Source organism: Lycorma delicatula, chromosome 12 (assembly GCF_047948215.1).
Source record: "Lycorma delicatula isolate Av1 chromosome 12, ASM4794821v1, whole genome shotgun sequence".
Lineage (NCBI taxonomy): Eukaryota > Metazoa > Arthropoda > Insecta > Hemiptera > Fulgoridae > Lycorma > Lycorma delicatula.
This window is the reverse complement of record NC_134466.1, coordinates 63232020-63249030: the sequence shown is the minus strand read 5'-3', so window position 1 is coordinate 63249030 and position 17011 is coordinate 63232020. Positions and strand designations below refer to the sequence as shown.

General features: G+C 30.2%; 1 protein-coding gene across 1 annotated transcript in view; it reads right to left on the bottom strand.

The window, feature by feature from the left end:
* Positions 1-707: 707 nt before the first annotated feature.
* The window catches only part of LOC142332783 (uncharacterized), a 31132-nt gene continuing 14828 nt past the window's right edge, over positions 708-17011 (bottom strand). Inside the window, exons 4-7 of the mRNA XM_075379399.1 lie at positions 16051-16206; positions 12892-12901; positions 4454-4472; positions 708-753 (exon numbers count right to left, since the gene is read on the bottom strand). Coding sequence (XP_075235514.1) covers positions 708-753; positions 4454-4472; positions 12892-12901; positions 16051-16206 — 231 coding nt within the window. The remainder of the gene's footprint in view (positions 754-4453; positions 4473-12891; positions 12902-16050; positions 16207-17011) is intronic.

The following is a 17011-nucleotide window of genomic DNA, read 5'->3' as shown; positions in this document are numbered from 1 at the left end:
TTTTTTTTTTTTTTTTCAGGTGTGAGTCGTCATGTATTCTATCTACTTTTATTAAATTATCTCGCTTTCAAACTTTCTGGATTATCGGTAATGTATCATCTACATTATTAATAACATAGCCGTAAAGTATAGTTTTTTCACCATCGTCTTATTTTCTAAAAGGTTTTAGTTATATGATTACTAGATTTTATTGGAAAATAGCCTTATAGTTAAACTAGGTTGAAAAATTTTTCCAAAAATAATTAGAATGGTGAATAGTTTCAAGCCAATTAAATAACAACAAAAACTATTGTAAATACTACTTTTATGGCAGTATAATTACTATCATAAGTTGCTAATTATATCAGTGCACGATTGAATTCTGCAGTTCTATTAGATTGTATATTTTTAAGTAAATTCTTCATTCATACGTTTTGAACAGTACAGTGAAATTGTTGCTTATATATTTAATAGTTATGGAAAAATAGTAATTTTTTTTATATATGATAATTAAATAGATTTTTGTCTTTTTACTCATGATTGTAATTTGTAGTAATTGATTATACCATGATGTTTTGAATGATGCTCCATACCTGTTGTTTTTATTAAAATATTAATAAATTAACAAAAAATATTTTTTTAACATCATTCTTTTGGTATTTCTGTTCATTTCACAATCATTTTTCACAAATTGTGACATGTTTTTCAGTTTCAGTCTCATCAGAATTTCATGCAAATTTCTTCAACCACTTAAGAATCGCTACAAATGCACCCCTACAAATACAAATACAAACACATACTTTTACTCTCATACAAGTTTAAGAAAATTATTAATTTATTATATACTAGTTCAGTCAGGGCTCTGTCACCTGGACCCCCAACACCTGTCCACATTTCTGTGATAATATATATCACAGATATTCATTAAAGAAAAAAGATTTAGTCATTTCAATTATTGCTATGATGACAGAAAGTTGATGAAGTAAGAATTAATTTTTATTTTTTTAATGAATATCTTTAAAATCACAACTTTTCACCCCCAAGAAGGCTAGGGTCTTGATGTGCAACTTAAAACCTTTTTTGTTATAATCAAATTTTATTCTAAAAATATGACAATGATCGGTTCATTGGTTCTTGCGTGATGCTGTTGGAAACGAACAGCTCCACAAACTTTTGCATCTATTTATTAGATGAACCCTCAACTCATTCAATAAAATAAAACCAAATATTGGCATAAAGATATTATTTTATGCAGATATAAAATAAGTAGCCTGTTTCGATTAAATAAAAAATTATCTGTATATTTTTTATTTTAATGTATTTTCTTTCCATTTTTAGTTTTGCTGAAAATAGCAATAAACAATGCTAATTATTGAACAATGACAGGAAAATATTGGACATGAAAATGAATAATAATCAACAAAATATATATTGAATTACAGCTAGAGAAAAATTGTCATCTGAGAAATGAGGTAATATGAAGTTTTTACGGTGTTATATATGGGATAAACTATGTGGTTTCTTATGTTTCACAAACTAAAAAATTGAATAAAACAGGTCCCAGAACTTAATCTCTCCCGTAGTTTTCACGACAGCCAATGTAAAACAAAAATAATTTGGTGACGAATAACATGTTTTTTTTATGTTTTATGTACAATAACTTGTAGAAAATTTAATCCTGAGAAAACTGATACAATAAAGTCTATGAAAAACAACCAGAACAAAACTTTTTTTCGTAAGTTTACGTTGCAACGTTGTAAAATCATTAGGAAAAAAGTTTAAATTCGGTTCTTGTATTCGTGTTTTATATTTTATTCTAGTGCTAACCATTCTTAGTATTTTAGTTTTCATATTTTTTGTTTTTCGAGAAGGGGCCCTTTATACTCCACTCAGACTGCAGAAAGTAAAACTAATTTTTCAAAAATTAAGACCTCAAAAAATTAAATAGATTCAAAGGAAAAATCCTTACTCCAATATAGAAATTAATCCTTACTCCTGTTGCAGGTCTTTCTCCTGTTTATCGTTACTCCTGCTGTAGAAACTAGATCCTGTTCCAGCTCCTTGCTGTTCCCAAAAGGAATTCATTCCAGAAGCAGCCAAAATAAGAGAGGTTAACTATTAATTTTGGAATAGTCCTGATAGAATTATTATGGGTTTGTTAAACCATTATTATGGTTTGGTTAAATTATTTAACCGTTTAGAAAATTTGAATAATATTTATGAACATATATTAAATTGTTTTAATGATAATCAGTTGTATAATGTAAATAAAAAAGAATATTTTGTATTGATAATTGTCATAAGTCTAGAGACATAATTATTTTTAAATTATTAATCATACGAAAACGTTCATAAATGAAAATTTAGAAATAGTTTTGTTAAGCAGCAAAATAAGAAATAAAAGAGGAATTATTAATCGCCTCAGTTCAACAGTTAAATTCTTTACTATTAATTTAAATGTATATGATGGAGAAAAATTGTTACAACAAATAAAATTTATACAAGATGATATTGTAAATCAAATGAATGACCAGTAAGTACTGTTGTTGGTATAGATATTATAAATTAATTTAATAAAAACCAGTAATATAATTAATTGAAGTTAATTTTAAGAACTTACATAATAAGTTGTTAATAATGAATAAAAATTTTAATGATTTTGCCGAATTAGAAAAATTAAATTTCTTGGTCAATTTGACATATTGTAAATTAGGAATGCTGCTCCCCAGCATTATATCAACTAGAGAGTTATTTAATGAAAAGGAGAAAGTTTCCAAATATTATTTTAATAAACTGTCACTGTAACTGAAATTAGAAAATAAGAGAATTCAAAAATTTATTAAAATTGTAAGTTTAATTCAAAGAAAATAGTGTATTTTCTTAAGTTGCCAATTGTGGAATAATTAGATTATAATTTGTATAAGTTGATTTCTGTTCCTACAAACCGAGATTCAGAATATATTACAATAATACCGATTCATTCATTCATTCATTCATTGTGCTGTGCCAGTGGAACAGGTTTTGCCATGGCTGCTTTCCACTTGTTCCCGTCCTGTGCAGGTGTTTTTGTTTCCGTACATTTTCCTCTTTCCACAACCCCCATCAATCAACTGAAATCTTCTTCTTCCCCTTCCTCTCTTTCCATTTACCAATCCTTCAACTGCATCTATTAGTAAACAGTTTCTTCTCATTGTGTCCTAGCCGGTTTCTTTTCCTGCTTAAAATGATATTTAACATATTCCCTTCCTCTTCTATACTCTTCTCGAAATCTCCTCATTTGTTACTTAACCCTGCCAACAGACATTTACTATTTTATGCCACACCCACATCTCAATTCATTGTTTGTCTTCCTTTCTTAAAGTCTATGTTTCTGCACGATAAAGCATAACACTCCAAATGAAACGTCTTGCCAATCTCTTTCTCAAATCTAAATTTAATTTCCCACATAGCAAACTCCTTTTCCTACTAAATGCCAAAAGTAAAATATTTATTACAACAAAAATTAGAGTTAGGAAAATCAAAAATTATAGGCTTAGATAGGTAAACATAGTGATAAAATACTTTATATTCAAAATTGTTTGAATATATACTATTGTACTCAAAATATTTATGTTTATCTGAAATAATATCGTATCAAAAAATAAATTGTGAAAAGTTTAAGCTAGTAATACAAATAATAAATGTTTTAATTAAGTTTTAAATGTTTTAATGTTTTAAATAATAAAAGTTAATAAAAATTAAATTATTGCAGAGATGCAATTTTTTTTTTTTCAATTCTGCCACAAAAGGAAAAATAAAAATTTTAAACTATTAGGAAACAGTAACAAAAATACTTTAAGGATTAGGAATATACTTATCAGTTTCAATAATGGTGGGTTATTTCTCTATATAATTTTACTATGCAAGTAAAAGTTCCAGGCATCCAAAATATTTAGACATTAATGAATTAAATTATTTTTATATTGTATTATAAAATATTTAAACAAAGATCATCTGAGTTTACTAATCAGCAGCTTGTGGATGCGTTACTTCAGGAAGAAGTTGGAGTATAGTATTTTGCATACGTAAGCATTATTACCGATATGTATTCCTGGAATAGTAGAAATTGTAATAGATATCATGTTGAAGACACTGTTTTTTATGCCATTTTTCTTTGGTCTTTCACTCACTTCATCAGAATGAACATCCGACAAAGTTTCGTTCTCGAACTCGCACAGCTAGTATGTATGCATAACATTGTTCATAAATCTTATATTTGGAAGATATATTCAGTATAGAATGACTTATCTGTATGTGTAAATTTTGTAAGTAATAATATAAATTTTGTTTTAGAAAAATATAAACCGTTAAGAAATAACTTATATAAATAATCTTTTTAAATCTTTGTACGTAATACAAAAAAATATTATCAGAAAAAAACTTAAAATATCCAAAGAAAAATTTGTAAATTAAAATAAAGCATTTTCAAACTTACCTTATTTTAGATTCAGCATCTAAAATTTAAATTGTTAGAAAATATAATGTAATTATACACTGCTATCCACTATTATTCACTGTCTCTGAATTTATTTTCTATATTTCTCCAGATTATGTACTCCTGTCTTCTATTTTCAAAATTTTTTAATGGTTACAATGAAGCAGATTTTATAATCATTTTATTGTTACTTTTATTTTGAATACTTTATTATTATTATTAATATTACTTTTATTAGTTTTTACTTATATTTACATAAAGCACTTACGTACTTGCTCTTGATAATTGCAGCTTTGGTGTTTGATCTAGTCCAGACACTGAAAACTTTTGACTAGATTATTAATCAAAAAATTTTTTAAATAACCATTTTTAATTGGTTATTTTTGATATAAAAGAGTTTAAAATGTCAACTCTGTATACATTCTTGTGGTTGTAGATGTCAATAAATTTATCCCAAATTAACAAATTTAATTATTAAAGCATAAAACAGAATTATCAATTTTAACTAAAAGTTTAAATTTTGCCGATACCAAAAATAATCTTACTGTATTAATTAAAAATTAAAAATGACCAAAATTTCAAAGAACACTGTGATAATATGCACATTATCAGTGTGCATCACTGATAATGGCTATCAAAGAGCCATGTTCATTATACTTTTTTTATAGGAAATTTAATTCTCTATTTTTTTTACAAATGAGCATATTGATTCTATATTCAATTAAATTTCTCTTGCAAGTTAACAGAAAATTAGCTTTTTCATAAACTTCATTTTATATTTCTATTTTCTTATTTATTAGCTTTCTAAGCTTGCACGTTGCTCTTTCTGAAATTCTGTTGCATGAAGATACAAAATTCTTTTTTGTTTTGTAAAATAGAGATCTTGTAGAATTTATGCCACCTCTGTATGTGCTCATAATATTGGAATTACACTGAAGTAAACGATTTGCTCAAGAGCTGTAAGAATGTAAAAGATAAGGGTAACAACCCCTAATAACATTATTTTTTCTTATTTCTAAGAGTAGAAGATATCTGAATATCAAGCTAAATACCTCAATAGTTACATCGCAAAAAATGTAGTGCACTGATATAGAAATCATTACAGTGACTTGCAGTGTGAAGTCATTCCAAATACTGTTATTTGATCAGTTACGTGGGTATATTCCCTACACTTATATTTCAATAGACACACAGACCTCGACCAGATCTAGTGATGCTGCGATTCCCATATTGTTAGTCTTTTACTGGAGTTAATCAATGAAAATGTTTTTTTACTCGCAGAATGAAGTAAAAACAAAGTAACGAATCAGATTAGCTGTTATCACGATCCAACTCCAAACAAATGGGTGGCTATTTCATTTTTCATGAGTGTCCATAGAAGCAAAACAACAAATGCCCTTGGTAGTTAGAAATTCTCAGATTTAATAAAGCCGATTAAAGATATTCTTACATGAGTAAATATTGTATCTTAATACTTTTTTGAAATCTATAATTTTTTAATTATTTTTGTAAAAATTTGATCACTTTTTTGGGGAAAAAAACAAAACAAAATATTAGTTCTATTTTTAAAAAAGCATGTATCTATACGATTATATAAAGTAGAAGAGGATTTTTCTTTGTTCGGGATAAACAAAAAAAACTACTCTATCAATCACAGCCAAATTTTTACCCATCTTTCTTGGCATAAATCAAAATTTTTCAGATATATTTCATCTCGAAAAATCTCTAAAAACACACACACACACACACACACATATATATATATATATATATATATAGAGAGAGAGAGAGAGAGAGAGCAGTGGAAATTTACTTTGAATGAACTGTTTACTGTGAGCCTATATCACTGTGTGAGCTGGGTTTGAACTGAATGATTTGAATTGATCGAATGAATAATATTACAAAAATAACAGAATTAAATTTACGTTAAACAGAATAAAATAAATTAAAAAAAATTCTGTTTAACAATAATGGGCTTCCGTGGGGACTGCGTGAGAGGCTAGGGTGGTGAGGTTTGCAAGCACCTCGTATGGGGTTAGACAAATCGACACCATCAATTTGTAACAAAGGAGGTGCCCCCGGGAAGCTGTTTTGGAAGGTGCAATGGGGTTTTCTTATACGTAATAAATTTGCAAATAATCGTCCGATTTTCAAAATTCAAACGAGGTATTTGTTAGTAATTGAAGGTTAATTTCTGCATGCATCAGGTACATTCTCAAACTAACACACACACACACATTTATATATACACACGTCTGTTTGATTTTTATTGCATCACGCGAGAACCAACCGACCAATTACTTTCAAATTTGCAGGATACATTTGTGTTATTCCAGGGAAGGTTTTAAGCCATCGGCCGACGTTCTACCCCATTGAAGGTTAGTATTAAGGGAGAATAGACTAATTCGTCTAATTAGTTAAAGTTTCATAAAATGATTCGTTCTTTAATTATTATTACTAGTGTTATCTACTCGTAGATTCGTATAATTTTCTCCAGAAAAACTAGTAATTAATAAATACAGAATAACCCAGGAGAAAGTGACGATTTTTAAAATGAAAATCAAAATTTAAAAAATAACTTATTTATTTAATTTCAGCTAATTTGATGCCGTAAAAAGAAGTATTTCATTTTTTATAAATATTTTGCAACATTCTTTTCTGTACCGGTAAAAGTTTATAACGAAGGTATGTGATCGCTATTCGCACCTTGATCTCTAGCATAATTGTGATTTCTTCTTTAGTGTAGGCCTTAAATTCGTTAATGTTCCTAGGTTATTAGTAGACAGTATAAACTTGAGATAACGCCATAGAAAATCCTTGCGTACCGGTAGAACCTCCTTCTCTGAAAGTTACGTGACCGGAGAGCATCTCTTGAACCGAGATTGTTCAAGAGTTTCGTAAGCGATTAACGGAATAACAATATTAGCGATTAACGGAGTTTCGTAAGCAATATCGTCTAACTCACAGTGATGTAATTCAGGAAAAAAGAAATAAGAGCCGATAAAAAAAATTGTCAACACACCTGATCGTTACATTTAGAATGTGTAGAGGATGATGTTACTGGGCGATTCAAATCAAACCAGTAACAAACATTTTGTTTGATAATTGAAAATGCGCTTCGTCAATTTTAACGTAAAATTTTCACACAATATTATCAACTGTCTTTGTCATGCTCATTACACCTGTATAGTTTTATACAGATGAAAGTACAAATCCTTGTGCCGAATCCTTCTTACACTAATACGGGATAAATGAAGAATGCCAACCTCATTTTTTTTGCGTCAGGATTCCACGGCTAATCTTACTACATAAATAATTTTATCAAATTAATAATCAAGATAATAAATCCGCGAGCACAAATACTCATAAAATAATTTTAAAGATAAAATTCGACATTTTCATACTTTATTTAAAAATTAAATACCCCCAATACTTAACCTGAAAATTAAATACCATATTTTATTTAAAATTCTGATTTCCCGACCGTTTGTTTCCTATTATTTACGTACCAGTACTACTCGATTTTTCACGCTTTTATATTTATCACCTTCTACCCTTCAGAGACATTATTTTTAATTATCCTGAGAGTACTATACACTTAACCCGCAAAGATAATGCACTGACCTATTTATTTTTCCAAACTAATTACGGCTAAAAGTTATTTTAAAATATAGTTAAAATATAAGTTTTAAATTAAGTTTAAATATAAGTTATTTTTAAATATATATATGCGTCCTACTGGTTCTTTTAACCCAACTCTTTTGACTTCTCTCTTAATCCCGTATTAAATGATCTATAACTTTCAGAACCTAGAAATTATTACTTCCCAAAAATAACTTTAGTCACATATTATACTTTCTTTTTTTAATGATTAACCTTTTTGTAAATCAATCCGTTCCCCGACCATAACATGATTTGTAAGTAACTTAGGTGATTTTTTTTTCAAAATGTTTGAAAAAACAGTACCTTCGAGTACAGTTAAACTAAAATTAAATTGTATAAAGGGAATAAGAGGTGGTGGGAGACATCATCACGTTACAACTGCCTTAGTCACCGATATTCATAAACACCTGAGTTTCTCGTAAGATAAACTACTTTTATTTAAAAATTATATATCACATGTTTAAAAAATAAATACCCTACAATGTATTTAAAAATTAAATATCCCATACTTTATTTAAGAATTTAATTTCCAGACTATTGTTTTTTAATCATAAAGAATTTATTTCAAAATGTAATTATACGATCCGATTTTCTCCAGATTTAAAATATAATTTATTTATTAATAAATTTAATGTAAAACTTTTTTTATAATTTCCGGGTAAATAATTTTTTTAAATACTCAAATATGATGAGGTGTAATACAGTGGCGGAAATGTTTGCTACAATATTAGTATTTTTTAGTAATAGATTATTGAAAAATCAAAAAAACAAAAATATTAAAAAACTCCAATAAAAGGAAAAACTTTCTTAATATCGGCAATTATTTCATTTTTTTGTAGTATTATTAGTATTCACGTATATTGGAACGATTCAAATTACAGGCAAATAATATTTCAAGACATTATAACACTTTCCTATTATTTATTATTCGTGTATTATTTTATTTTTACGCCAAATAATAGTAAAACATTAATCGGCTTAATGAAACATTCTGCATTTAAAGAACACAAATATATGAGTAAAACTGACGTCAATAAATTAATGAATAAAGCCGATTCAATTTCACGGAATGTAGTACTGTAAGTCGCTTAAAATTATGTACGCCAGTCGTTAGAGTTCAATTAATAGATCTTTACCATAAACTGAACTACATCCAGTAAGTGTTCGCGTAATATAAGTGAACCGAAAGAAATTTACTGTTTTTATATGCAGGGCGTTAATTTCACGTATGTCATCATTGGGTTCTTATAAACTAGAAAACCTACTAAGGATTTAAACTTTTCTTGATTTTTAATGCAGTATTCTATCGGCATGACTGAAATATTTGTCATATTTCAGATACGGCAATCGTCTTCCCTTTTTAAGTTGAAACCCCTAATTTTTATATAATTGTTAGATACCATGAAATCGCATTATTGCAATCTATATTACGAAAAGATTTTTGTTATATTAACAATAGTTAATTGGCATTTTCGGAAAGTAATATTACATAAAAACTAAAAATAATATTTTTTTAAAAAGAGATCATTAGAGCTACATTCCTGGGAACCATTAAAAAATAATTTTAAAAACAAAAAAAAAAAGAATAATTTTTACCGTAAATAAAATCTAAAAAGTTATATATTATTATTACAGAGCAAAAATCAGGATGGAATATTTCGGAAACATTAACTAAAAAACAATGCATTTCCATATTTACAAATATATTGATCGTTTACGTTATCAATAACTCTAGGATTACCTCGTGAATGTATATGATTAACGCTCTGAATGTATGCAAATAGACAGAAAAAGAAAAGGCCTGATGGCGTTCTAAATACGGAATGGAGGAGGGAGATTGCAGAAAAATAAATGGCCGATAATATAATGAAGAAATTTAAGAGAATAGAAAATTCTATTCTGAAGAGTTCAGAATAAAAAAAATAATTTGAGAGAAATATACCGGGTGTACAAAAAGTAACACTATCGTTTTAATATGTAATAATACATTCTGAATGGAATGAACCGTTTAAGGCTAAAATCAAAGAGAAAAAAGGACAGCTTTAGTTACGTAGGCGTAGATCGATTCCTTAGTGCTACTGAAACGAAGAATGCTACAGCATTCTTTCATGAAAAAAATTAAAATACCCGTAAAAAGGTAAACGGTAAGAACTGTCTAGACAAATACACAGCGCTGCTAAAAAGATTTTAGGTTTAGAACGAACAAAGAATGTGAAGCTGCATTAGCAGAAAGCTGAGAAAAAAGGGAACGGTGAAAATTTCCCAGAAAGAAAGAACATCACGAACAGTATATACAATAAAAAAAAACCGCAAGGATTACAAGAGGAATGGAGACAGGTTTCAAAAAGGTCACCTTGTGAAAATGCAGGAATTAACCTTGTGACAATTTTTCAATTCCGCTCTCATAAAAATGTCCAATTTCCTTCAAGCATTTAACGACCGCTTCCTTCAGTTCTTCATCATCAGCGAAAATATCTCCTCGCAGGTTTCGCTTGAGAGGACCAAATAGGTGGTATTCGAAGGCTGCTAGGTCAGGGCTGCAAGGCGGATGAGACCACACTTCCCACTTGAATTTTTGCAGTAACTCCTTTGTCACATGAGCTGGATGAAGAGTAGCGTTGTCGTGAAGAAAAACGACCCCGTCGCTCAATCTTCCGGGTCTTCGCTCTTTAATGACTTTACGCAATTTTTTAAAGCTTCACAGTAAGATTCGGCATTCATTGTTGTTCCTCGGGGCAATAAATTCACTATAAACAACTCTCTCAGAATCGAAAAATACTGTCAGCGTAACCTTTCGAACATGTGGGGATAATTTCACTTTTTTTGGCTGGGTGAATTTTTGTGTCTCCATTCCTGTGATGCTCGTTTAGCCTCAGGAATGTAAAAAAAAAAAAAACAAGAAGTTAACATGTAACGCACGCGTACACACGCGAGCGCGCGCGCGCGCACACACACACACACACATATATATCCATTACAGATATATAAATATTGTTATTAGTGGCGTCTCGGCCTTTCATCCGGAGGTTTCGGGTTCGAATCCCGGTCAGTCATGACATTTAACACTTCATACAAAATTCAGTAACTATGACAGAGAGTAAGCCTATTGTTACAATTTAATAACGAAATAAATTATTATTGTTCTTCTTGGTTAATGGAATGGAATGGAATGCAAAGTTGGCAGGAGTCTATTACTCCCTACTTTATCGCAGAACCTGGACAGAGTCCCTTGCTGCTGGATCATTCTAATCGGGCTTGTTTTTAAAAGGGTTATTTTTTTAATCTCGGATCTAATTTTTCAAGTTTTGTCTATTATTATTTTAGTGAATTTAAGACGGATTTAATTGCATTCCAATCCGTTGTTAAACCAGCGTTATCGAACCCATTTCATGGGCCGACCGCGGAAGGCTAGGCTTATAAAGCCTGTCCTCCCGACGTAATTCCCCTTCAGACCGTCCACTGAAGTCCTTTCGGTGCTAACTCTTTAATAGGCTAGCAGGAATACGCCACAACGGGGCACTAGCTATAAGGAGGGAGCAATGCGTCCCCTTTTCCGGAGGAGTCGCAATTGCTGGGTTATTTTGTCTTACTGTAAGTTTTGAAATAGGAGAGGTTGTGTAGAAGCTCTTCATCCGCTTCTGGTATGGCTGCCCTTCAGGACGCATCTCTGCTGGGCTCTGTTCCGGACTCCAGTCCATGATGTTGGGACGAGTAGAGGATCTTCCTTCTTCTTCTCCCTCTTCTTCTTCTTCCGAAGACCTCTTCGTTCTTCTTTGGCCTGCACTTTCCAAGAATTGGTAGTAACCGAAGTTACATACCATTAACCTTGTAATTCCCGAAGCCCCGAAGGGCTGAACGGGGGAAAGTGCAGGTTTCTTCGTTCTTCTGTGCTGTCAGTGGCTGCTGGGCAGGTGACTGCTGGGCAGGTGTCTGCTGGGCAGGTGGCTGCTGGGCTTGCGACTGCTGGGCTGATGGCTGCTGGGCTTGTTCCCTCTTTCTTCTTTCTTGAAGGGAAAGGAAGGTAATAGGGAACTTACAGATGGTGATACCTATTCGCGATCGCGGTTTTGGGGCGGCGATTTTCTGGAAAGAAGTAAACAGTAATTATTCACTCCACGTAATTATTAACCTTCAGACACACGTGTGTCTGAGAAGGGGTTGGGGGGACCGCGTGGCCGCAGTGAAGAAACCATTTGTTTTTGTGGTGGCTGTTGTTCTTGGTTAAAGAATTACAAATTGTATTTCACTTTAAAGTTTAAAAAGCGTAAACGCGTAGATGCGTTGAATTTTACTAAGTGCTGGAACTGCCAATAGTACAATAGTGTACCGCACTCAGAAAGTCACTCGGTAATTTAAACTTTAAAGAGTAATACGATCTTATACTGGAGCTTTAATTTAATTTAAATCATACTCTTAAAACCATTTTATTATTAATATTATTTCAAGAAAAAAACTTTTATTAAATTTTTTTTTCTTTGAAGCGTCTTGTAAGATGAAGTCTTTTGCCGTTGGATAGACCGTTTAATTTGTTAAAATATTGCAACTCTTACGGGTTTTATACTTTGTAGTTTACATTTATTTTTCTTTATTTAGGACAGAAATTCTCAACCTTTTTTACCTCCACGTTATACCAACGTTATTGGCTTTGTATTTAAATTGGTATCGATTAAAAGAAATCTTTCATTGTGCTTTTTGATTAAATTATTTATTTTTAAAAAAATACAATTTTTATTTTTTTTCAAAATTATTTATTAAATTGTAATATGTATAAATACCATTCACTGACTGAAACAAAAAAATAAGACAACATTTTAATTTAAATATTTGTTTATAACGAACAAATATATTTATATATCAAAGTATTAAATAAAATCGTTGAACCTTAAAAAAAATGGAATTTAATAAATACTGCTAACTTGGAACGATCGTTTTGTTTCGATTTGAAATCACCAGATCATAATTACACTTGAGGGACAAATAAATAATATTAAATAGAAAGCAGATTGTGATTATATCACTTTAAAGAGAAAAATTTTAACTATCAACTGTTGAGATATGATAACCCTAACCAAAATGGCGGTCGTTAATTTTTTTTATATTACTAATTTTTAAAGTGGTCTTTAGTACACACCAAGTAGTATTAGTCTTATACAAAAATTGGAGCATTTCACTGTGAAACTGACCGGGTTGGTCTAGCGGTGAACTCCTCGTCGCAAATCGACTGATTTCGAAGTCGAGAATTATAAGGTTGAAATCTTAGTAAAGGCAATTACTTTTATACGGATTTGAATACCAGATCGTGGATACCGGTGTTCTTTGGTGTTTGGCTTTCAATTAACCGCACATCTCAAGAACGGTCGACCTGAGACTGTTCAAGACTACACTTAATTCACATTCATACATATCATCCTCTGAAGTAATACCTTATGGTGTTTCCCGAAGCTAAACAGAAAAAGAAAGCGTTTCGCTGTTGAGTGTGTTAGTTAATAGGTATTACAGACGATTTTTGAAAAGTAGCTGAGGACTGTCGAAAACTCAACTTTTTTTATGCTAAAATCTCTCTATTTTAATCGGTTTTAAAAACTATTTCATAACACCACTGTTAGAAATTTATTTTACGTTGTTTTTTTTTTTTTTTAGTTCCCCCTCCCTTTACGATTTATTTAGGAGTATGATGGCCTTATTGGGGAAAAAATCAGATCGTTTTCAGATAGGAGCCTTTATTACATTGTATTTTCCTAAATTAGTAACTAATTCAAAACGTTATTTAAGGATCACCAATTTTATTAAATTTTATCGCTATTTACATTTTAATCAAAATGTTAATTAATTTTCAACGGATTGAAAATTATTTATTTAACGATATTAGTTTTCAAAACCCGTATTTTTTCAATCTATGAACTTCTTTCTTTTTTTTTAATGTATTACACTCTTTAAAATTTAAAACGCTTTGTAGATGCGCAGGGTGAGGATGGATTTAAAGAACCGGCTTTGACTTTGTACACCTAGGAGTATCCCATCCACGGTACTAATAATTACTTGCTTTCGTTCGTATATCCCAGCGCATCCATTACCGTAGGTTTTTTTTTTTAAATGTTAATAGTAATAAAATCTATTATTGTATCGTACTTTTATTGATAAACACATTGTACCATTACATTGTGCGTGTTAGAAAGGCTTAGTAACATTTTATTTTTCCAACATTTAAATTCAGATTTGAAAATAAAATATTTATTTTTCAAAGTTCTTCCTTAGAGTGTGCTGAAAATAATACAAAAAGAAAGTGTATTCCGAAAATTAATAAACTGTAATCATTTTACTTTATTTTAATGTAAACATATTATTTTTGTAATTTTAGGCGATCATTATTACAAAGGTATTTTTGTTTATAATAGTTATTTTTTTATTTTAATTATAAACTGTGTTAGAGTTGAATTTTTTAAAATTTAATATTGTTATTGAGTCATCATTTCGTTTCAAAATAGAAACTCAGTCGACCTAAGTTTAAAAAACTATTTTTTTTTCTCGTGATTAATTCACAACATAAGTAGGAAGGTTATTGCGCGGGAATGTGGAAACGGAAAAATTGTAGCGTATGAAAAATTAAATGGCTGACCGAGATTCGACATAGGGAACTCCGGAAGAAAAGCCGAGATGTTGACACGGAGATCGGAGATTTCTATTAAAATATTAACTGGTTATTTTAATAGAATAAAATAAAACTTCCTCCTCGTGTACTTCATGTTCAATAAACCGTTAAAAAGTAAATTAAATCGCAAAAAAATAATTTATTTTAATTACAATCGATTTCAATAATTAGAAAATTTAAACGGTTTAATTTAATAAAAGAAGATACTTTTTTTATATGGATCAAGATACGAATTTAAAATAAGTATTATAAATATTATGAATTACGAACATACAGTTAGGTATTATATAGGCAAACTGAGCGAGCGAAACCCGACATTGCCGTCTTGCGCGGGCAGACTGTGGCTGGGAGAAAAAAAAATTAAAAATTTTTCCTCCTACGAAAACAAATTCTACAAGCGAGAAAATACGTAAAACACACATTTTCGCAATTTTGTTTGATTAGATCTACTGTGGCTCTTAGTCCGTGAATTTATTTTTGAAATGATGATTATCCGCACCTTCAATTTAAGAAAAACGGGGAGTCCATAAATGTAAATGTAGAAGGTATGGATTCCCTTCGTGTTGTAACATATTCAATAACAGTTTTCCGCCGGTGAGCTAATCATCATCTGTATGAAAACGAAACCCTACATAGAATTATATTTCTGAATGTACAATTTTGCCAAAAAAAATAATCACTTATTTTTAAAAGATAATAATTTCCGACTTTACAAAACGATGTATAAACAAATTACTTGACCTTTTTTTTTATAAACGATCCATTTAAATAAGTGTTTCCAGCAATTTATTTAAATTCAGTTAAACGATTTTTTTCTTTCTGGAAACAATATTACTCTGTTGTAGAACATTTAAATACCGATTGAAAAAAATTTTAATTTTTTGCATCCTATCCAACGTTTATATGTTTCCATATTGCCGATCTCCGGGGCGGAGTGGTAGCGTCTCGGCCTTTAATCTGGAGGTCCCGGGTTTGAATCTTGGTCAGCCATATCGTTCTTTATTCGCTACAAAAATTCCATTTCTATAACGCTGGGACAAAAAAAATGTTCATTGACGCCTTTTAAATTATGAGATTAATTTTTGGTTATATTTTAACTAATTAATTTTTTATTTTGCGATGCTGTGATCAAGGTTTTCTACGATGATTTTCCTTGATCTATCGATGCCAATAAGGGTTTTTTATCAACGGAATAGTTTGTTTACCTATTCCTGAGGCTGATTAATAATATGTTTCCTTATGTATGAATTACAATAATAAGTTATTTAATAAATTAAAATCTTACCGCAGCGAAATTTCTTAGATTTAGAACCATTAAACCGAAAGGTTTAATTTCAATCGGTTTGTTATTGCGTGTCATTATAATTAGTAGCGCTTTTTTAAACCAATCAGGTTTACTAATCCAACTGCATTCGTACAAAGCATTTCTTAAATTCTCCCACTATAAAAAAAAATTCAATCAAAATTTTAAAAAATTGTTTTCGTTTAAATATAATTGTTTTTATTATAAATTATTGTTTTATTATTTTTACTTCCTTGTACGAAGTAAAAGAAATATTGCGGTCGCGAATAATTTCGGTTTTCAGATTTCAACGGAAATGTGCATTTTGACCATTCCCTGAATCCATTTTGATTAGTTTCGGGGTGACGTCTGTAGATATGTATCTCGCATAAGATAAAAGATTAGCCGTATGATGTTGAAATTTTGGATTTAGGACTGTTGTAACATCTAGTTGAGCACCTTTTCTTTTGATTGCAATCGACTGCACAAAAATTGTCCAAAAAAGTCCAAAAAAAAAAATGGATTTTCGACTTTTTCTTAACTGCAGTAATAAGCCGTCATTGAGAACTTTTCAAGATATATCATAAGTAGTACTTTTGAGACGAAGTGAAAACTTTCCTAAGTCACCGTGAATGGTAGTATCTCCTAGTCGGGATTCTTGCTTACAAAAATCCTTTCATGCACCCACATTTTCCCCATCCCGGGGGGACCGCTTTCGGGTTACTGAAGTATGAGCACGCTATCTGTTACCATATATATAGAGCAGGACTGGTCTACTCGCGGCCAATATATATATATATGGGCAATTTCTGTTTGGGCAATCGAATTATTGCCCAAACAGAAATTTGTATAATACGTAATACGAAGGATGTAAAAATATAAAACAACAATTCATAAAACAAAAATAAAAAATTCATATAAAGCGTATATCCGTAAATATAACTTGCAACATGATTTCAAGGCA